This window comes from Lissotriton vulgaris, chromosome 7, assembly GCF_964263255.1.
Source record: "Lissotriton vulgaris chromosome 7, aLisVul1.2, whole genome shotgun sequence".
Lineage (NCBI taxonomy): Eukaryota > Metazoa > Chordata > Amphibia > Caudata > Salamandridae > Lissotriton > Lissotriton vulgaris.
The window spans coordinates 1328556464-1328579899 of NC_141695.1; the positions used below are offsets into that span (position 1 = coordinate 1328556464).

The window sequence follows — 23436 nt, forward strand, 5'->3', positions numbered from 1 at the left end:
AATACACATTTAGATGGCTTCATAACCTTGCAAGAGAGCAGGAATGGGTAGACACTAGCAAGTACTGCATTTTCCAGAGTACAAATATTTGTCTTTGGGCACTCAGTGTTTTTATCTGGCACATATTTTCATCTCCCGTCACACGGTCATCCAGTGAGGAGCCAAAATCACACGGTGGCAGGAAAGACGAGCTGGAAACCACTGCAAATCGTTTCTTTCCTGGTTTTCGGAGGCTGTAAGCAGCCGATGCCCATTAAGGGGTGTGAAAATGAAAAAAAAACAAGGATGTCAGCGACATCCCCATCGACATTTTGTTGGCTTGTTTTTTTGAGGAGGGTCGGGAATTGGTGGAGGGGCAGAGTGATTCTTATGTAACGCTCAGCGCGAGGCCCCGTCCCCACTGAGGTCCCACTCCCTTCTTACACAGTGAATTTTTTTTGTAAGTTGGCAGGTCTGTGTGAGCCCTAAGAATTACCTCTTTCCTTTCTTAAACTGTGTTTTAAAAATTACCGTTTAGCACCAATGTTTCAAAATTTTCTTTTGGCGGGAACCACCTCTGTCACTCATTGCATCATGGGCGGGTGGTGTTTATTCCTCAGCTATTCAACAAATCACCTATAGATAATCCAGATAGAGGCAAGTACAGTGACACGGCCAAGGCCACTGTGTTTGGTGAATTCTTAGCCAGTATTCAAAACCAAATCTTGTAGACCCTTTAGCTATAAGGCAATATTACATCCCTGTCAGAGTGTTTATCAGTGGCACATAACTGGCACCAGAACAGGTTATATAAAAGGTAAAATACAGGTTGAAGAAGAAAAGAAACAAAGTTTTTATTTGCACATCCCTCACAAAATAAGCCCCAGAAGACATTTTCTTAACTGCTGCCTTGATTACATATCTGTAATACTCTGCTCCAGTGCCCCCATTTTGAGAATCCGCAGCACCAAACACAGATTACCTAACCCATGATGCCACCCTCACTGCAGGGCATGTTGATCTACTTGAAGCCAACTGTATCAATGTAACTCCTGTAATATCTTTGGGGTAGACTACAGAGCTGAAATGCTTGAAAATGGGAGGAAACTGCATGATTGTATGTGGGTCTCCCTCATACCACTTTGCAGGCCCCATCATGTTTTGTTATGCCATTGGACTGAGGGGTGACACATATACTTTCTTTCCTTTCTCTGCACCATTAAAAGCGACCAAAAGGTCCATAAATATTTGGAAACCCTAGTCCAGTGTAAATATGTGACAAGGGATTGGCATTGGCAAGGGAAAATAACCTAATTTCTTGCTCTACAGTCTGGGTGGGTAAAAAGGTTGGCCTTATGATAGTATCCTGTATTGGAACAAAGAAGGCATCTTCGGAGCAAATTCTGGACTGGTCCTAGGACCACTTTGCTTTCTGAAAAGATATTCAACGTAATGAGGTCAACTCCACCAGTTTGAAGAGGGAGCCCTATAGACCACTCAAAACCAGCGGGAAAGGTATCACCACAAGATCAACAGGCCAATGATTTCTGAACCTCAGCATTAGGAGATAGGTTTGGGACCCACATGTGTCAGACACTCAGTTCTATGAAGGTTCAAATTGCCACCACCAGACACTCCAAGAATAGAGTCATATTCATATATCATGTTCTTTTAAAATTCCTCCCTGAGAAGGTCTAAAGTCTGAAATGGGTTAACTCTTTATGGACGTGGACCTTTCTCTTTGCACAAGAATAAAAAATGAGCATCATTACTAGATACTTTAGTGATTGCAAAGAAACCTTCATGGAGGTCTCAACCCTATTGCAATCCCCATAGCAGTCTTTGATTTTCAATCCTTGCATCTCAATCTCTAATGACTGGAGAGGAGAGGGTAAACTATGAATAGGAATGAGTGCAAGGGAATGTTAGTGTGAGAATGTGAGTGAGTGACATAGTGAGCATCACTGAGTGGGAATGAGTGAGTGGGAGTAAGTGACTGTGAGTGAGAGTGAGTAGGAATAGGAGTGATAGTATAAGAATGAGCACACGTGACTGTGAGTAAGAATGAGGGAGCTAATGTAAGTGAGCGTTAGTAAGAATGTGGTGTTAAGCTTGCAAGTCTGCTCTTGGCCCTAGCATTCTGAAAGTAATTTCTGTCTTTACAAGGTACCCATGGCAAAATACTGGCAGGTAATCCTGGGCATAATGATCACCAAAGGTAAAAAAAAACAATACTGGCATACTGAAAATAATACTTGGCATAAGGGATACCTATGAAAAAAACAAAGACATACTTGAGGAAATTCTTTGAAGAGTTGCCACCGACTGCAAAATGCTGGTGCTAGCACATTAGATGCAATTCTTGGCAAAAGGGAAGATAACCCTGGTATATGGTAGGGGGCAACCATAGCAAAAGGATAATCCTAACATACTGAGATCATTCTTGACACAGGATCACGCATGGTGTATGGAAAAATATGTGTCAAAATTCTGGCACTGGCATATTGTCTGTAATTTTTGGCTAAATGGGGCACCAATGGCTTGTGGGGGTACCAGTGACTACATTCTGGTCCAAACACAATGTAGGTCATTTTTTACATAAATTCACCTGTAAGCCCCTCTAGAAGAGACCCTCACTAGCTACAATTCAGGGTAGCATTATGCCCACGCATATTCAAAGATCATGCCAGCAGTCCACTATGGCTGCTTTTTAAAGAGACAAATGCATTTTTGTGTTATAAAATGAGAGCAATTATTCAGTAATAATTCAATTTCCATTATGTAGTTATTGCAGTGTCATCAATGGTAAGGTAATTTGACATGACTTCTTAGGAAGATTCAGGATCAAAGGTCATATGATGTTACCTCCTGTGATACCAAGACCATAGGAGTGATAGTACTTAATGAAGGTTAATTAAAATCGTATCAATGATAACAATGGTAAAATAAACATCAACACATCTAACAGCCAGAAACATTTACTTTCAAATTGGCCGCTAATTAATAAAATTCACCTGATCAATGACTGTCTCTACTATTGAAGCACATCTCAGTTGTTAGCCAGTAGGTCTGGGGTCAGCCGCGGCCCGTACAGGTAAGGGAGTTGGGGCTGGGGGGGGTTATATTTCGACATATGAGGACAAGGAAAAAATTATCATTTATTTAATTTTCCCTCCTTATCGTCTGTCAAAATCTGGCCCCACCACTCTTGCCTGCACGGCCCGCAGCTGTCTGGGCTATTTTAGATGTATGTTGTTTGTTGGATGCTCTGCAATGACCCATGATAATCGACAGTGCATGAATCAATGGACATGGTAGGCAGCACGAGTGCTCCTCAACAATGAATCCATTAATGGGCATACCCACTAGTAGTCTAGGAGGCAGGAGCTTGGCAAGTTAAAACTTGAAAAATTATTGACTTACAAAGGAATTCCTCCCCTAAGTTTAACATTTGAGAGCCGTGTAGAGCTCTTTAGAATTTGATATGGTGAGGATGGTTTGGAATGACGACTAACATGTTCTGTGCAAGGCATCAGGTGAGACCGTGATTATGCTCTTAGTGCAAGAAGGATAAGGGGGATCTGATTCCGTCCATATGTTTCTCTCCAAATTCTTGAAATATTGGTGCCTGGAAGGGGTGACACCAAGGATGTGGAAGGAATGTGGTGTGTACAATGCCTAGTGCATAATATCAATCCACATTAAAGGAGTCTTGATTCAGAGAGGTTGTTTTTTTTCCCTTAAATATTTAACCACTCTCCCTGAAATGTTTCTGGTTTGTACATTGTCATCTAACCAAAAAGAGTGAACACAAGGGGGCTGCTGGAACTATGTGCTTCTTTTCTTGAGGTGTGCCCCCATAACAGTGGAGGGTGTGGAGGACACTGGGAGGTCCTAATTACTATTCTCAGCCCAGTCCTAGCGTATTTGAGGAACGTGCAACTCTCTCCCAAGTAGTGAAGGTGCTTTACTTACTATTTTAACTACCCTCCTAGAATATTTTAGGAAAAGGTTAAAAATGCCCCAAGTATTTTACAAAAGGGTTCAAAGGTAGACATTTTGCACTGTGGAAAATGCTGCTCTGATGGGGCTGCCCAAAGGGATAAAAACTAGGAATAGTGACAAACGCTGCATTCTCAGCAGTTAGCGACCTCCGCCCACAACCATTAGAAAATCATGTCAAGAAGTGAAAGTAATTCAGGCAGGGAAACGTAGCTAAAGAAACTTGGCCACTCAAGGGTAGTTAACAATGAGCAGTGAAGGTAAAAGGAATGCTGCTCAATGTACTCAAATGACCCCCAGCTTACCATGTAGCACACATAACGGCTTACACAAAGAGCTTCTGAAACTCAATCTATTTCTAAGTAATGGGGCAGATACAAATTTACTTAAATTCTGTCAATTAGAAGACGTTCGGTGTTCTGAGCAGCTGTGAGGGATTAAGTTAGACATCCAGTAAATCCTTAAAATAAGAATCCACTGTGGATCACCTATAATGTACAATGTCCACCATGCTTTAAGCAGTGGCGTCAGACCCAAACAATAAGTGGTAGGGTAAGTGGTGGGGGCGAGGTGGTTTGGGAAGGAGAATCCATGGGAGGGGTTAGTAATAAAAAAAATAGGACCTACCTGAAGCGGTCGGCCACCTCGCGCCTCAGTGTTACTCTTCTTCCTAGTTCCAGCCGACACTGGAACAGCATCAGAGACACCCTGTGCAATCCCTGTGCTTCTCTCATGCTATTACCAAGCATGAGAGCAGCGCAGGGATTGGCTTGAGGGCTGGTTTAATGCTCCTCAGGCATTGGGGGTCTGTGCTGTTTCTCCAACCCGGTTGTGCAATACAACTTGTTTGGAGAAACTTAAACACCGCATATCTGTTTGACCGGCCTAAGACAGCCGGCCAAACTGATATACGCACTTAGTTGTGCACATACTACTCAATTCTTCCTCCCTTCCACAGCCCGGCCCCTCCCTACACACTGGCTCAGCCAGCAGCTGAAAAATAAAGCGGTTAATAAAATATAATTTTATTTTTCAGCTGCTGGCTCAGAGCCAGTGGGGGCGACGCTCCTCCACCATTATGGAGGAGCCGCCGCTGGCTTCAGGATATGAGAGAACCAAAGTGGCAGACAACAAATCTATGTTGCTCACAAAGTATTGCAAACCATATAGTAAATGCTTTAAATACTAATTTAGTGAGGCACAAAGGCATAACGGCGCATAATGTGAAATCATTGTGTTTGCGCTTGTGCTCATGATGCTGTTATTGGGATAACTGTATGGTGAGCTATGGAATTAACACACACAGAGCACATTTGAATAGTCTTTTTGTAGAACTGATTTAGAAACCGAGGATATCTCATTCCCACCATCCTCTTGAGTTGAGATGGTTAAGTTGCCTCCTAGTGGCTTCAGATTGTAAGTATGGCATACAACATGACCAGCTCCACATTCTCAGATGTAAATGTGTACGTCTGTGTTGGGTGCTGTCATCAGAGTACATGAGACTTGAATGCAAAACTACATAGACATTCAGGTATTAGTGATTCATTGTATATGAGACCACATACCCTCATCTGTATATTATAAGGATATTGCAAGCTACCAAGGAGTTTTGCGACCATATACAGTCATGGGATCTCAGTTGCATGGGGAACATTTCACTAAGCAAAATACTAATGCTGCATGTAACGTTCAAACTCCTTGCATGGTTCCTGTACGCTAGCCAGTGGATTGCGTCTTCAATCAAATGCCCCCTTACTAAAGCTGAATAAAAGGCTCACTACCATCAGGGTTTGTCATTCATACTGAACAGTTCTCAACACCAGGGATGGACTGTGCCATACAATAAGCCCAGGCCCCAAAGTAAATGTGGCCCCCATTAGCAAATCAGATAGTGAAAAACATGGCCTCTGTTTGCAAATCTGGGGCTGTGAAGGTATGGGAGACTGCAAGCTTTTGTGCTCGCTGCAGAAAACGCGTGTGGTAATCCCAGGGAAATAAGTAAAACACTGCCCACCAGACCATAAACCAGGCCCACCGCACACAGCCAAAAAAACGCACCATACACTCACCTATCAAAGCAGCCCTTCTGTTCAACACCTAGGGTGCGTTGAACTCCTCTGCAGAGCATATCTATTTTAAAACCTTGACTGCGACAGATACTTTCAAATGTAGGGATTTTTCATGTACCCTTTGGATAATTTACTGTGTTGGGCACCCCGCAAACTTACCCCCACGTATCCCCCGGCTGCCGTGTACTAAAGGAATCTTCACATGAAGGGCTGTATTATATTCCGCTGCTGAATATGTCCAGATTAAGAATTCATATGCTATATAGTCTTTCAGTTCCTCATCCATTCACAAATATATATATATATTATTTGTTTAAACCTCCTCACACCTCTGCCTCAATAATTCATTGATGTTCCTCTCTCCTTTTCCAGGATTTATAGCAGCCACATCTTCAAAAGGTAAGAAATTCTTCTTTAACAGTCTCATTGCAAACCTTCACTGTGACTATCCAGATAATGATACCTATAATTTATCAAATCTTTTAATGGTACTCTGTAAGCCCTATGTTAATAGGGAAATAGAATTTGAAGAAATAGGATATATATTTGGAAGAAGTGTATATGGTATTTTACCGCCTAAATTGCTAAATGTGATTGCCAAACCCAGACAAAATATTTGGCCTGTACAAGATGCCTTTTAGTCTTCTCATTCACACCAATTGAGTCTGAGTTTATGATAACTTTCACAATGAGAAAAGGGAACATCAAAGGTTTGCACATTAGCAGTATGATTTTGACAGCATTTTCTTATTTAGACATTTTCAAGAAAAACATTTCATATGATGAACACTAGGAGACTAACTGTGACCAAAATTCCTTCCAAGCTAAAGTCACCATAGTTTTGTCACAGAGTAACTTACTTTGACTGGTACTGCCGTGCCCACTCATACACTGGCAAATGATCCAAGCATACCTTCTCGACAAGATCACCTCAAACTTTTGACCATGCCACGCCAATACAAGGACCTATCAAAACCCTTGCTGTTTCGCCAACAACTCGTTTGTTAGGCATACTTACAGCCTTTTTGCGCGACGTGGTAGGAACTTTTTTGATTATAAAAGTATTTTTCATAACCGTTAGGACTGTTACACAGATGACCTTGGATATCTGAAAGGGCGATCTGAATTACCTCACGTTTTTCAGCTCCATCCATACCAGACCTGTTGCTAGATCCAGTTCATTCCAGAATATTATTCCTAAGGGTCGGAAATTCAATATAAGGAACGAGGACCAATCACATTTTTTTTCCAAGTTTCGTTTTGGCAACTTCACCTACCTTTCTTCACTGCAACAGATCCATTAGCACTACTAATAAGCCTTGAGAAAGTTACGCAAAAGTAACGAAGCACGTGTCGGCTGTCTTCAGCTACATCTGAACTGCCACTACTTGAATGGACCTAGGATTAGGACCTTCATTTTGACTCCTATATCTGCTTATAGTGCTCAAAACAACGAACTTTTAAATGTAAAATCATACACTCTATGTATTGAATTGGAAACTATAAGGACTGTGTTTGAAATGATAAACAGTCTCTGTACTGTGCTTGGACCTACATACTTTTCTTTTGCTGAAACTTTTGGATTGAATGATATTAAATCATACAGTGAATATAATTCTTCGATGTTCTCTTCTCTTTAGATAATAGACACAACTTTCATGTTATGAGCTAATATACTCCTGAAGCAATCAGTGATGTGGGATCATTTGAATAGGCCATTTGTTTGAACTCAATCACTATAATAAAGTTGTATTGGTTAAATGTTAGAGTGCAGAGGTACAACCATTCTAAAAGCATCAAACAACGGGGTTTTTCAAACACCTGTTGATTTAGCATTCTTGGTAGTGGGATGTTCTTGTTACCTTGAAGGGCACCGTAATTTTAGTAACCGACACACCAGAAGCATACTTATAGGATAACGCTGATCTTAGAACTTGATGTGCGACTGTAGAAACCACCACTACCGCTGTGTGATATTGTAATGCAATGGATGAGATCCATGTGATTCCATGGGGCTGGATTTACTTTGTCCGATTTAATCAGTCTTCCATTCCCAAGTGACCTTTGGTAATTGGGTGAAGGTGGTAAGGCACACTTTAAAGACCTATAGATCAGTTTTATGATTAAGGTAAATATTCCTCTTTCAGTACAAAGTGATGCTAAAAATCAAAATAATATGCGTTGTATTGCAAATCTCCACCTGCTCCTTAAACTAATCAACCCTACCCCCATTTGGTTTGCATGCCCCCTGAGCCACTCTTAACCCTGTTCACCATCTTTTAGGTTTTTCCTTTTTTACTGTCCTACCAGTCTTCAGATGTCTACTGGCCACTTTCTTCTCTAACCTAACTCGATAAGACTACCCACACCTGGACCAGAGCTGCCATATTTTATGGACGCTGGTGGTAATCACTCTAAGCTCCTAAGCATCTCAACTTCAAATCTCACAAATTAAATCTAACTTTGATTATCCTGACAATATAAGTAGCGCACAGAAAAACAGTCGCCAGATGGTTTTATTTCTGTTTGTCTTCTAGATTAGATATGACTACTGATTTATGTGCCCCTCTCCACACCCTACAGAGGAACAGTGTACAAACTACTTCCGCTTCAGGCTAGCTATAGTGTCATTCAGTATATTTTTTAATGCGCTTTAGCCACTCCAGGCCCTTTAACTGGAATACATCATTCTCAGTAGGGGTGTCACTTTAAGGATGTCTGTTACCGGTCTCGATCAAAGCAGGCAGCATTCAGCTCAATCTCACATCGCTGCCCCTCCTCCCACTGACCTGAACACAAGACTAGCACTGCCTCAAAAGGGCATCTGTTGCTGTGCCACTACTTTCTAGTATGGCCCCAGTCTATTTAACAATTAAATGGCCTAAAAAATAGTTTCTGCACGCTTGTTGCTGCCCCTGAATCGTAACCTGCAACAATAGCTTCTCAGTCTGTCTCCAGGCCCTCTTTTACCATATAGCCTGACAGGACTCCAACATCTACCAGATCTCCATCTCGCCAAGCTCTGTTCCAAAGTGGGTAGGGGCACTAACACCAGCAACCAGGCATTAATAGAGCACTTCCAATAACATGCCATCCCAAATGATGCCAACATTTGCGATTTCATCCAAACCCCTGCCCCACTACTTTACCCAAAGTGTCTACAGCGATCCCCTTCCTCCTGTCTTGTCATTGGCAGGGACATCTTAAGGATTTTGGGGACCCTGGGCCAAACATATTTTACTGGCCCCTGTTATGAACAACTTTGAATTCATTATCCTATTTCAGCTTTTTCATGATCTTTGGCCAGGTCACTCACAGTACACAAGCACACTAGTCCAAATTATACATGTGTTTACATCTATTATTCAAGAATAGTGACATGTTTCCAACATTTAAATACAGCAGCAGCACACTAATGTATTTGAAATAATCTCTGTGACCCTCCTCCTATTTCTCATATGTGACGTCCTGTTTGATCTAAACTGTATTTACATTGCAGGGGGTTGAAAAACATTAAGACATTATTTCTCTGCAAAATATCTGTAATAAACCACGGTACATCACCCATATTAAAAATATATTAAAAGAAAATGTTCTTAGAACAATTTGTTCTAGGATCATTTAAAGTCATCAGGACAGGACTGTCTCCATCACTGGGGCCCCCTGATAGACTGGGGACCCTGGACCAGCAACTATTTTGCTCGTGCCTTAAAACATCTATAGTCATTGGGCCCTGGTCCAGTGTTCGAACTTATTTCTCACAGTTACCTTCATGTTTCATAAATGGAATACCATCTTTGTCATTTTCCTGTGAATGGAGCTATCTTATAAAGTGTGACCTTTAGGAATGTCTTTTTCTAGTCTTCTACCTCTCACTAGTTGTGCACCCCCTGCATTTTATTTATTTATTTATTTATTTATTTATATTAGAGTTTTATGGAGCGCGAACTTGACCCGTGAGGGTATCAGAGCGCTTTACAGGAATTATCACAGTGTACAAAGTCAATGTGCAGAAGTATACAGAAAGTGTACAAAGGGGTGTGGAGAGACAGGGGTGTGGGGAACATAGGGATATTGGGGATACCAAAGTAATATTGCAATCAAAATTAGATTTAGGAAAGAAATTAAAGGCCCGTAGATTCTCTGCAGGGGGGGGATTGGTGATCTGAGAAGAACAATAGTCTTAGAAACATCAGATTTGCGGTCAGGCATGGTGGTCATTAGGCAAGGAATTTACCCATGAGGAAGGTTTTGGCCTCCTTCTTGAAGCGTGCTAGAGAAGGGATTCTTCGGATGGCAGTGAGAAAGCGTTCCAGATTCTGGGTGCTGCCCCGGTGAATGCCCTATTATAGGTTCTTTTTTTCTGAAAAAAGGCGGGTTGGAGTACAAGGTTGCTGGTGGACCGGGAGTTTCTGCTTCCTCCAGATACCACTAGTTTTTGTGCCAGATAAGCAGGGGAGTTTGAATGAAGAGCCTTGTGTGTGATGCATGCCAGTTTCAGTTGAATTCTGCCCTCTAAGGGGAGCCAGTTCAGTGATTTCAGATGTGGAGTGATGTGGTCGAATTTCTTGGTGCCGGTGAGTAGTCTGGCAGCTGCGTTGAGGCAAGCTTTTACGGGTTCTAGGGAGATCTTGGGTAGACCATTGAGGGTGGAGCAACCATATTCCAGTCTGGAGATGACTAGAGCTTGAACTGCCATTTTTAGGTCTGGAGCCTCAATGAAAGGTTTCAGTTTCCAAAGGTAGCTCAAGTGGAATCTAGCTGCTTTAGCCATTGAGTTGATGTGGTCCCACATGTTCAAGTTACAGTCTAGGATTATGCACATGGATTTGGCAGAGTCCACAATGGTCGGCGGGCAGTTTAGGGCTGTAATGGCCTTGATCCACAACTGAATCTAGGGGTTGGCTTTAGGGGGGGGAAGATTAGGAGAAATTATTTATTTTTTTTTGCGTTAAGGTTTAGTTGGTTAGTGGCTAGCCATTAGACAGTCAATTTGAGGGTCTTGTTCAGGGAGAGGATCCCCTCAAGCGAACAGATCTTGATGTATATTCGGGTATCGTCCACGTACATGTGGTATGAGATGTTAGCGGTACGAAGAACTTCGGTGAGAGGCTCAAGGTAAAGATTAAAGAGGGTGGGGGACAGGGTTGATCCTTGGGGGACTCCAACCGTGACTGGGGTGGGAGCTGATAGGTTGCCGTTGATGAGGAATCTCTGGGAACAATTATGGAGGAAGGATCTGAACCATTCTAAGACCGAACCATCCAGACCCATCCTGAGATTAAGGCGTTCGAGAAGTTTATCGTGGTTGACGTTGTCGAATGCTGAGGAGAGATCTAGGAGGATTAAGAGGCAGGTCTTGCCTTGGTCTAGAGCTTGAAGGGCATCATCCACAATGTGGAGCATAGTGGTTTCCGTGCTGTGCCCCGGTCTGAACCCAGGTTGGCAGTCATCAAGTAGGTCGAAGTTATTGATGTGCTGACTTAGTTGTTGCTGTACACATTTCTCAAGGACTTTGTCTAGTAGTGGGATATTGGAGATGGGTCTGAAATTGACAGGGGAGGATGGATCCAGGGATAGTTTTTTTAGAATAGGGAGGACTTGGCCAGCTTTCAAGGAGTCCGGGATCGATCCCTGTTGTAGAGAGACGTTTATTATTGGAGTCCAGCAAGGGACAGCAGTGAGTCATTTGGAAGGAAGCGGGTCGTTAAAGTGATTGTTAGGTTTTAGGGTGGAGAGGATTTTGGAGATGAAGTCTTCGTCATAATATTCGAAGTCGGACCAGCGGGCTTGGTTTTTAGGCGAGACCAGAGGGGGTGGAGCGGGGAAAAGGTGTGGGTCCGGAAGGGGATGTGAGTAGGAGGCGATACTGAGTTAAATTCCTAAAGCCATGGAATTATCAGCGAAGAAAGAGGAGAATTCCTCTGACGTATTAGAGATATAGGAGATTCTTTCGGTGTTTTAGCTAGTTTGTTGGATTGGTGTTTGACCAGTTTAAAGAGTTTACGGGGTCTATTATTGGCGTTGCTCAGTTCAGATCTGAAGTATTCTTTTTTGGAATTGAGGATGTGCTTGTTGTAGGAGTTTCTAGCCTGGCGGAGAAGTTTAAGATGCGTCTCCGAGGGGTGTTATCTCTATATTCTTTCACATTGTCGTAGGGACTTCCTCTCCCTGTTGAGGGAACCAGTGAACCAGGGGTTCCTGTCTTTGACTTATGTTCTTTTTAGCTTCAGAGGGGCAAGGTCGTCCAGAATGATCGATATAGTTGACGAGTAATGCTCATTTAGGTCGCTGGCTGAGGTAATGTGCGGGGGGAGGTCAGATTTGCAGCGAGCCTCCATTTCCATAAGGTTAAGGTTTTTAGTGTCTCTGGTCCATCTTTTGGGGACCACCGGTTGCGGTGACTTAGTCTTGCGGGTCCTAGGTAAAATGAAGGAGATGGAGTGGTGGTCAGACCAGTCACACGGGTCTATGGAGATAAGCTTGACTGAGGATTCCTTAGAAATGATCCGGTCAAGGATGGGCCCTTTTGAGTGAGTTAGCTGAGAGTAGGCTTGAGTTAGTGCTTGGTCAGTTAGTAGGTCTTTAATAGCGTTGACGTGGGGATCTTAACTGTCATTCCAGTGCAAGTTAAAATCGCCCAGGAAAATCTCTTTGGCTTTGGAGGAAATCTTAGTTGTGAGGATTTCTAAGAGGTGATCTGTAAAAGAGGCGTTGGAGTCTGCAGGGTGGTAGAAGATGTGTAAGTTGCAGAGATGTAGTGAGCTGCTATGAATGGAGAATGCAAAGTATTCGCAGGAGTCGGTGGTGTCTGCCGAGAGTTCAGTGACGAGGAGGGAGGAACGATAGATGCAGGCGATACCTCCTCCTTTCTTATAGGAGCGTCTGTCCAGTCTGGCGATAATTTAGTTTCGGGGGACTAATAGGTCCAGGAAAGAGGAGGAGTATTCATTGAGCCAAGATTCTGTTAATATAGCTAGGTCCAAGTTTTTGTTTAGGATGAGGTCAGCAATATCCGCAGCATGCTTGACTGCTGATCGGCAATTAATTAAAAGACCAGATAGGGGGTGGTCTGGCGTTGGTGTGGCCGGGGCTATCACTCTTCCGTTATGGAGGGTAGGTGGACTGTTAGGGTTAATGGAGACCGTTCTGATGGGGTGTGCCAGACTCTTGTTATGTGGATAAGGGATGGCTTGGGCAGAGTTGTGGTCTCTAGGGATGGCTAGGATTTCATTTTCCGTGAGGTCCAGGGGCTTAGAAGTGGCAGAGGTAGAGATGTATGAGAGTGCAAGAGCACAGGATTCATCCTCTGACAGGTGGCAGGGTTGTCTGCGCTTGCGAAGATGTCTTAGAGGTAGCGGGAGTGGGTGCTTCGGAGGCTAGGTAATCGGTGGGGGGAGGTTGTGGGGTGATTTGAGGTTAGCGAGGGAGAGCTCAGCCAGGTGAAGGAGGTTCATAAGTTCTTGGATGGAGCTGTGGATGCTCTGGATTAGTTTAGTCCCTCTGGAGTGTAGGGTTTCGAGATCCATTATATCTGGGAGTGCTGGCGGGTGAGGGGGCAAACGTTCAGGATCAAGAGTCGTCAAGGCAGCTTGTAAGGGTGGAAGGGGAGATAGGTTGGTTTGGATAGACTCCAGGGTCTTTGGGGTATCTAACTCACGAGTTTGGTGGATGGCAGGTGATGAGGAGGTTGGAGGACTGGCGGCTCTGCTGGAGTTGTCAGGGGGTGAGCTGTAATGGTGAGGGAGACCAGTGTTGTGGGTCATAGGGGGGTTAGTTTGGACTGTGTTAGGGGTCATTGGGAGAACAGTAGTCTCACTGTAGAGAGGGGGGTGCCGGGAGGGCAACAGTCCAGAGTGCCGGGTGTAGCCTGTGAGAATGGCATGGGGTTTGCCAACTTCACTGCTTGTCCCAATACCTTGGGCAAGTACAGACAGGAGCCCCACATCAATGGTCAGAAAGCTGAGGCCTATAGGGACACAGGAGCTAGCATCCCTATGGTAACTGAGAGACTAGTCCCCTTAGAACAGCTTTTACCTGGGTTCACATACCAGGTGACCAATATTGATGGAGTACAGAAAGATCATGCCATGGCAGTAGTAAATCTCAGCTGAGGAGGCGTCACTGGCCCAAAGAGAGTGGCAGTGTCTACAAACTTGCCTGTAGATTGTTTACTGGGCAATGATCTAGAGATCTCAGCCTGGGCTGAGATAGAAAAAGAAATCCATTCCGTAATGGTAGGCCTTCCTGAAAAGGTTGGTACGGCTGTGATGGTCACAGCCCAAACACAGACAGATTTTAGTGTTGTGAAACTTGAAACTATGATTCACTCCACACAGACAGAGAGCATTGGGGAGGAAGACGAGTCTCCCTCCCCCAGACTTTATATGAGGGTCAGCCTCCTCAGGGAACTGACCCTACCCCTTGTGAAGGAACTGCCCCAGAGGTAGCCAGGCCTGGCCTGACAGAGCCCCTGATGTCAGTGGACCCTTCCAAGGTGGTACCCAGTCTGGAGCAGGTAACCTGCCCCTCTCTACCCTGCCTCAGTCAGCCCAGGGCTTCAGAGGTCAGGGAGGCCAGTGGACCCCAAAGGGCCCCCTTTCCAGAGCAACCCCCCATCAGCAGATTAGGGGCACCCAGTCTAGCAGCCCTAGCCAGGTGAAAATTCCTCAATCCTCTGAAGGATCTCCCTTACCCTTGGGTAGGAACCTCCACCAGATGCACATGTTAGGACACAAGCAAACCTGGGACCCAGGCAGAAAGGGGGAAGATGGCGGCTGAGTGAGACGCTCAGTCGGAGCGCTCCTCACAAAGAGACCTGGGACATGGATTACGAGGTGTAATCGATGGCATTTACAGAGTTATGGAATAAGTAAAAAAAAGCGGAGTTACAAACACGGAGAACGGAGAACACGGAATATAAGCGGAGTTACAAACACGGAGAAAAGCGGAATACAAGTGGAGTACAAGCGGAACATAAGAGGAGCGCAAGCGGAACAAAGTGAAAATAAATCCCCAACAGTAAAACGGACAAAACTCCTAATTTCACGGTATTGCCAGCCTCGCAGCCTTGCAGCCTCGCAACCTCAGCAATTCAGTTCAATGGTCGGTTACCTGGTTGGAAAAGAGTTGGCAGCGGACTCTGCAGGAAATGCTGTTTCTTCGGCAGGGGGAAGAGGAAACGTCCAGGTATACTCCGTGAGCCTCGTCAGCGTCTGGGCTGAAGCAGGGAAAGCGAAAGCGGCACACAGAAGGGCGTGTGGAAGACTGGGCTTCCTGTTCCGCGGGATCAGCGGCAGAGACAGCATCAGCAGCGGCACAGGTAACGGCTGTAGCGAGGGGGAACAGAAAGCTCAGAGAGTGGTGTCATGTGGGATTGAAACCCAGGAAGAAGCTTGCGCAAATGAAATAAACAGTCAGGCGATAAGTCTAAGTCAAACTGAGGAGACAGGAGGGTTAAGTGAGACGCTGGAAAAAGTGAATTTGAAAATAAATATAGCCATAAATCATCAAAAAAAGGCAGTGATCAGCTTTAAGACTCACATGAATAAGAAGGTACAGGAGGAGGAGGATAAAATAAAAGATTTGAGCAATGGAAAAGAAGTAGAAGCTAAAATACAGATTCTCCAAGGGAGAGATGATACAAAGAAACCAGACATTTTGAAGGAGAAAAGTGAAGTGGCTGTGACTTCAACCTATTCTCTTAGGAACAGAAACTTCCTTAAACAAGAACAATACCCTAAAAATATCACCCCCAGGGAAGTTAAAAGACGGAAGACAAAAAAAACATCTCTAGAACGCACAAAAAAGATCTTAAAACTACCCGGAGATAAAGCCGATACAAGTCAAAAAATAAAAATTACTCCTTCCTTGAGAACTTTTTTTAAAGTCCAGGTACAAAAGATAAAAGAGGCTGAGGATAAAAATTCATCGGTACCAGCATTGGATAAATTGAAAGGTAAAAGTTTACCACAGGAGGTAGAGGGGGAAGAAAATCACGTCTCACAAAAGGAGTCTCTCCTTAATACACAAAGCAAAACTCTGAACTCAAAGCTCTCATTAAACTCGGTAACTAAAGCTGGAAGAGAAGTAAAAAAATTGGATACAACTACACCTCAGACAGAACAGCAAGAACAGCAAGAACAGCAAGAAATGGCTGAAGGAGGTGTATCAACAACTAAGGCTACCTCAGTCACTACTCAAGAAGATGGAGATTTAGAAGACACGTTATTTGATAACAATGAGGTAGCAGAGCAACAAGTAATCGAGAAGGAAGGACCAATGAGTCCTAAAAGTCCTAGGAGGCAAACTAATGATATACTTGAGAAAATATGGAATGAAATGAGGGACAAGTTCGCCATATCTGAGGCGAAACAAGACAAAATTCAAGAAGTATGTGAAAAATTGGATTGTAAATTAAACGCACTTGGGGAGAGAGTAACAGCTATAGAAGGAGAAGTGGCTAAATTGAACAGTAGAGTGGAAAGCAACAGAAGGGAAATTTACACACTGAGACAAGAGGGGAAATCCATAAATGAAAAAATGGAATCTCTGGAAAACCAAGCTAGAAAAAACAACATAAGAATTTTGAATGTTCCGGAAAATTAAGAGGGTAGTGATATTAAGAAATTTATTGTGGAACTACTTGTGGAACATTTCCCATGGTGTGAAGCAGAATCCTTAAATGAAGACATACAAAGAGTTCATAGAGACCCTTATGGAAAGCCCAAAGAAAGAAAGAACCCGAGAAAAATTCTTATAAATTTCAAAACGTATACCTTAAAGGAGAGAATTTTGGGCGAAGCTCTGAAAGAGGGAACCTTCAAAAAAGACTCATGGTCATTTCGAATTAGATCAGATATGTCCAAAGCGTCTCAAGACAGACAATGGGAGCTAGGAAAACTCATGCCAGAGTTACAATCTTTAGGGGCCACGGTACAAATGAAGTTCCCTCCCTCTTTAAGAATTATGTGGTGAAATAAAATGAGGAACATTAAAGATCCAGAAGAGGGGAAAAATCTGATTTGTCTAATGAAAGACACTGTTAAAATGGAAAACTCCACAATTTAAAAAAAAAACACTTTTGTCCGCAAATAGATTATAAATAAAAACAAATGTAAAAGATAATAGACAAAAAATAAACACCTAAAAACGTAAGACTCCTGAGTATATTTCCCAGGTCCAAGAAGAGGAGCGGAAAGGGGGTAAATGAAAGCCCCTAAGAAAGAAGAAGAAGGAGGCTTCCCCGGGGAGGGTAAGAACAAATCACTAAAACCAAAAAGCACAAAAAACAAAAATCAAAAAAAGGGTGGGGAGCAAAATAGGGAAAAAAAACTAAAAAATAAATCCTCGATATCGGAAAAGAAAATGGAAAAAGAAAAACGTAACATCAAAGTAGAATGCTACCGAAACGCATCGGAAAACCTACCGGAAAAAAAATTGATCAAAGAAAATGGGAGAGACTAGTAGAACCATAAAAATATTATGTTGGAATGTTAATGGTATGAGAACAAAAAGTAGAAGAAATAAAATCTTGGAATATCTCAAAACATCTGAAAGTGAAATCATCATACTTCAAGAAACACATTTACTGAAAGAAGAATGGGATCAGGAAATGAAAAACAGAGGATGGGTAGATGCATATATATGTACAAATCAAAGTTGCAACATTAAAGGGGTAATAATCATTCTAAAAAAATCCCTAAAGGCAAATATTGAATCTTCACAAGTTGATAAGAAAGGAAGATGGGCAGTAGCAAAAATTAAACTAGGAAATACTGCATATACAATAGCAGGATATTATGGCCCTAATCTTGATGACCCAGAACCCTTACAGAATTTGTATACACAACTTTTAACAGCCAATACCCCGGTAATTCTAGGAGGAGACTTTAATCTTATTCCAGACTTTAAAAACGATAGGTCTCCCCCAGGGAAGAATTTCAACTCATCTAATTTACCGAAAATGAGAGAGTGGTTAAGCATATATAAGAGGGATCTAGACCTAATTGATATATGGAAAGAAAAGGGAGACAAAGGCCAACCGTTTACATTTCATAATAAAAGGCTAGGACACAGGTCTAGAATAGATTTTTTTCTAGTAGACAGGAATCTACTAACAAACACAACAAACCTTATACACATTCCAGCTCACTTATCAGATCTTTCAGCCATACAATTAACACTAAAAATTAAAACATTATGTACACAGAAAAGATTTACAGTGGAAAGAGCTATGTTCTCCGATTAAGAAATAGTACAAGCCCTTAAAGAAGAAACAGAAATCTTTTTTGAGAATAATAAAACAGGAACTTCTAAACAAATAGCCTGGGACACGTATAAGGCAGTAATTAGGGGTAAACTACTTAGTTTGGGAGCGTACAGAACTAAGAAATTCAAACAAGAATTACTGGATATCGAGAAAGGTATTAACATCTTAGACACACAAATACACACAGAAAGGGATTCGACAAGGAAGGAGAATCTGCAGAAAGAGAGACAGAAACAAAAAGAATGTTTAAGTGATATTCTCGAGGAAAGAATGAAAGCTAAATGGGAAGCAAGCAAGTTGGCTAAGCACGAATTCGGAGAAGGATGCGGGAAATGGCTTGCATGGAAATTGAAGACAGACTTTGTAAGAAACAAAATAAACATCATAAGTAAACAGGATCAATCAAGACAAACTACGGAGGAGGATGAAATTAGAAAAGAGTTTGAGACTTTCTTCTCAGAGTTATACACTGAAGATATAAATCCATCTAAAGATCAAATAGAAAAATACCTAAAAGACTTGCCTATAATGAAAATATCAGAGGAGGAGAAAAGGGAACTGAATAAGGAAATTACACCTAACGAGGTTAAAGATATAATAAAATCACTGAAAAAAGGGAAAGCAGCGGGACCTGATGCACTGCCAAATGAATTATATCAGACGTTAACAGACACACTAGCTCCACAATTAACAGAATTAACAAATTTAATACTAACACAGAATAAAACATTGCCAGATACCTGGAATGATGCAATAATAACAATACTACTAAAGCCAGGAAAAGACCCCAAAAAATGCGAATCATACCGACCAATATCTCTGCTCAATGCAGATTATAAAATTTTTACTAAAATCATGTCAACAAGATTAGGAAAGATCATACCTCACCTCATACATACAGATCAGAAAGGGTTTACAAAGGGAAGACAACTACATGAATTGTCACATGAACTCATAAGTACCATAGATCTGGCTGTATCCAAAAACACTCCTCTTACAATATTAACGGTCGATGCTGCTAAAGCGTTCGATAGAGTGAACTGGGCTTTCCTAAATAGTATAATGGTCAAAAACAATCTAGGAGAATCCTTTCTCCATGCGATAGGTGAAATATATAAAAACCCTAGATCCAGAATCTTAGTAAATGGTAATCTCACAAATAACATAAAGATTGCTAGAGGTACGAGACAGGGGTGTCCCCTTTCCCCTTTACTTTTTAACCTGTATATAGAACCCCTAGCCAATAAAATTAGAAACTGTAAAGATATAATCCCCTTTAAATATCAGGGCTGGGAGAAAAAATTAGCATTATATGCAGATGATCTCATGCTATTTACAGAGGAATATGAGAAATCCAAACCAGCTATAGAAAAAATCATTTCTGATTTTGGTCAAGTTTCTGGTTATTTGGTAAACCATACTAAAACAGAAATAATGACATGGAATACCAATTTTCATAGCTCCAACATAAAAAAAGAGATAAGATACTTGGGCATTTTGATAAATCAAAATATAGATAAAATAGCACAAAACAATCTAAACAGAGTAGCCCGAGACGTCAGGAAATTACTTAAAGTATGGTCTAGTCTGCCCTTAAGTTTCATAGGGAAGTCCAACATCATAAAAATGAACATCCTCCCAAAATTTACCTTTTTGTTTAACAACATTCCACTGCAATTCAAAAAAGTTGAACTCAGAAAATTACAGGGAGAACTTTCAAGTTTCATATGGGCATCTAAGGGAACCAGAATATCTTGGAGGAAGCTAAGGAGAAAAAAAGAGAAAGGAGGTATTGCAAGTCCGGACCTAATGGAATACTGTAAAGCATTTCAATTCAAAAACATAAGGAATCTTCTGGGGATACATCAATACTATCCAGAATATTTGCAAATAATTACAGAAGCAGAGGATCATTATCTGTTCAAATTCGGACACCAAAAATACTTTAAAAAAGTTAAATTAAAGGCCCTTAAAGAAGCACTAAAACTCTGGACACAAATTAGACTGACTCTAAAAATTCCTTACTACAGTGCACTGGCACCAATATGGAATTCTCCAGGAACCCCGACATGTCTGAAAGATGTAATGGCAAATCCACTAAGACAAAACAACATCAACTATTGGGGCCAACTACTAAATGGGTCAACATTGATCTCTTGGGAAGAAATAAATAAAATCACTAATGGAACAATATCCAAATTTAAATATTATCAGTTAAACAGTTGGGCAAGAACAATACCATCACAAGATAAAGATAGCAAAAATCTGGAAAAAGAAATGACAAAAACCTTACCCATAAAAAAGGAGGTAGCAAAATGGTACTGGACATTTTTAACAGAAGAAGAAGAAAGCTACCAAATAGCAGAACAAACGTGGGGAAAAGATTTGGAAACGGACGAATTAGAATACCTATGGGAAGAGTCGGTAGAGAAATGCTGGTCAACACTAAAATCTGTAAGACTGAAAAGAAATCACTTGTACACTCTGCATAGAGCGTATTGGACCCCGAAAAGACTCTCAAAATTTAAGGATGCAGGAATTAAGAAATGCCCGAAGTGCGGGGAGGAAAGGGCAGATGACATTCACATGTTCTGGAGATGCCCAACAATAAGAACATTCTGGGAAGCAGTTGGTAAGACGCTAAATCTGATATTCAGAAAACATCTAAAAGTAAGTGAATTTCTTATTCTTTTTGGGATTGGTAACACAACAGATCAAATAGGGCTGACAGTAATGGAAACAAAGCTACTTTTTGTCTTAATGGTAATAGCAAGAAGAGAAATATGCATTAAGTGGATTGGTCCAACAGCCCCCTCACATGGGGAATGGATGAATTCTGTTATCAAAACAAACAAACTAGATAGAAGGGGTCATAGTAGTAAAAGGTTTAATTATTGGGAAATTATGGAAAAACACTTAAATCCATAAAAAGGATATAACATTCTGTCCTATGATTAAGCGAATACACAGTCTGGATTATGAGTATGATACTCATAAGAGTAGCCAAGGTGGCTAGCTCCCTCTTCTCTCGCCTACAGACTTGTGGATATGTAATGGCAAAGGGGTCTCCTCTGAGAAAAACAAGGAGAAGGAAAATCATATGGCAAGTGAGAAACGGGCGGTGACGGTACGGAAAATATTTCCAGAGGTAGAAACCAAATTTTCCATATACATAGAATTTTCGCAATATGAGGATTAAAAAAAGAAAAGAAAAAAAAAAAAACCTGGGACCCAGTGGCCCAAAACCTGCCCTGTCTCTCCAGTAGTCCTACCAAAGGGACCCAACCTCCAGCTGTAGGTAGCAAAAGGTTGACCCTGGGAGCACAGTGCAACTCCGTCATGGAAAGAAAGGCATGCATGGTGAATAGTGATTAGAAGAAGCTGAGCCCAACCTTAGTGGAGCCTCACTTCAGTGCTCCATCCCAGCACCAGCCTTTTACTTTGCCAAAACCGCCCACAGGTAGAGATTCCCTGTGGTGGAGACCCTCTGATACCCTTAGGGTGAGGGATTGCTTAGTGGACCATAAGACAGGGGGGTAACCATGATAGTGCAGGTACTTCCTTATATGGCCACTTAGTCAATATAGGCTTACCTGGACAAGGATAGCATTATCTCCTTTCGTTTGGGGGGGAGGGTTGTGTAGGAAGGTGGATATCTGACTATATGGTTACCCCAACTTTTTGCCTAGTGTTTTGCTGGTTTTCGACTTAGTTGGCCTGGGATCCTGCTATTCAGGGCCCCAGGCTATCTCCTCTCACTGTAAAATGAACTCCATGTACTTTAGGTACATACCAGATTGGGTATTGGGTCACCTTTGTGAGTTCCTGTATAGTGTACCATAGGTACCCAGGGCATAGGTGCACCCTAGGCCTACCAGAGGCTGCAGAATGTATTGTGCCACCCCTGGTTTACCTTCCAAACTGACACCACATGTCTGTTCACACAGCCTGGGTAAGGTGGTGTAATCACCCCTTACTTAGATATAGTATACCTATATCCACCTTTATATACAGACACATATACACCTTAATGCTACTCCTATGGTAGGCCTCGACAATCCTGGAGGCAGAGTGTTTGGTTTTATGTGAGAGTGTGCTCTGGCATGAGCTGAGCCCCTCTGCAGCTTTCAGAACCATCTCCTTATAGCTGTTCTATGATATAGCCATACCGTATACTCTTAAGTGCATTATAATCCTCATGGTTAATGCTAACTTTGGTTTGACTTTATCAAAACATGTTGTGTAAGGTGTCAAACACACTTTGGAATACTACCCCCCGCCCCCGCCAATTCTGGTGGCGTGGGTAGCATTCCACCCTTCTAGTGGGAGAAGACATGTAGTTACTGCTTTACCCGGTTAAAGTTAAACAGAGCCTCAGCATCATAAAATGGATGCTGCTGCCACAGACACAAGTCTGACCTCCTGTTGCTAGGGGAAACTCCAGCAAGGGCAGCCTGGACAATAGGTTTCCTGTCCAGGGAGGTGCCAACACCTCCCCAGACATGGGTTTTGTGTATTGGGGCAGGGAGGGCTGCATTCAGTGAATGCATCTAGACACTGCCTGGGGCACACAAGGTGCTCCATGCATAGCCCAGTTCAAACCAGTTGCTGGGGCACTCCAGCCCCGCTCTGGCGCGAAACTGGACAAAGGGAAAGGGGTGTAACCACCCCCCTCTCAGGTCCACCCATAGGAGGGACCTAATCAGGTAATCTAGCCCCCATCCTTAATATAAATGTAGGAGCTGTGTCCCCAGGACTTCAGATTATCCTGGAACAAAACTTTGATACAGAACTCTTGGACCTTTGAAATTCTATTCTAACTGGTCGACAGAAGACATCTCCCTTGTGGTCAAGGAGTGACCACCCTGTGCAAACAGGCACCATCAGCAACTTTACTGATCTGCATTTTCAAGGCTCCCACCGGATCCCGAAGAATCTGCGACACAAGAGCTGGACTTCCAGACTTCTCTGACGCTGACCCACATCCACAGCAAAGCTGAGACCCGTGGCGAAAACGAGAGACGTGGGACCGGACACCCTGGACATCCTGCAATTTGCTAACTGCTCAACTCCCGAGGTACCTTCGCAGTTGTGCATTAGGGTTCGAGAAGC

At 42.5% G+C, this 23436-nt stretch overlaps 1 protein-coding gene across 1 annotated transcript in view; it reads left to right on the forward strand.

The window, feature by feature from the left end:
• The first annotated feature begins 2184 nt into the window (after positions 1–2184).
• Positions 2185–23436, forward strand: part of LOC147703613 (prostasin-like) — a 142882-nt gene continuing 121630 nt past the window's right edge. The window contains exons 1-2 of the mRNA XM_086929525.1: positions 2185–2197; positions 6426–6452. Coding sequence (XP_086785651.1) covers positions 2185–2197; positions 6426–6452 — 40 coding nt within the window. The remainder of the gene's footprint in view (positions 2198–6425; positions 6453–23436) is intronic.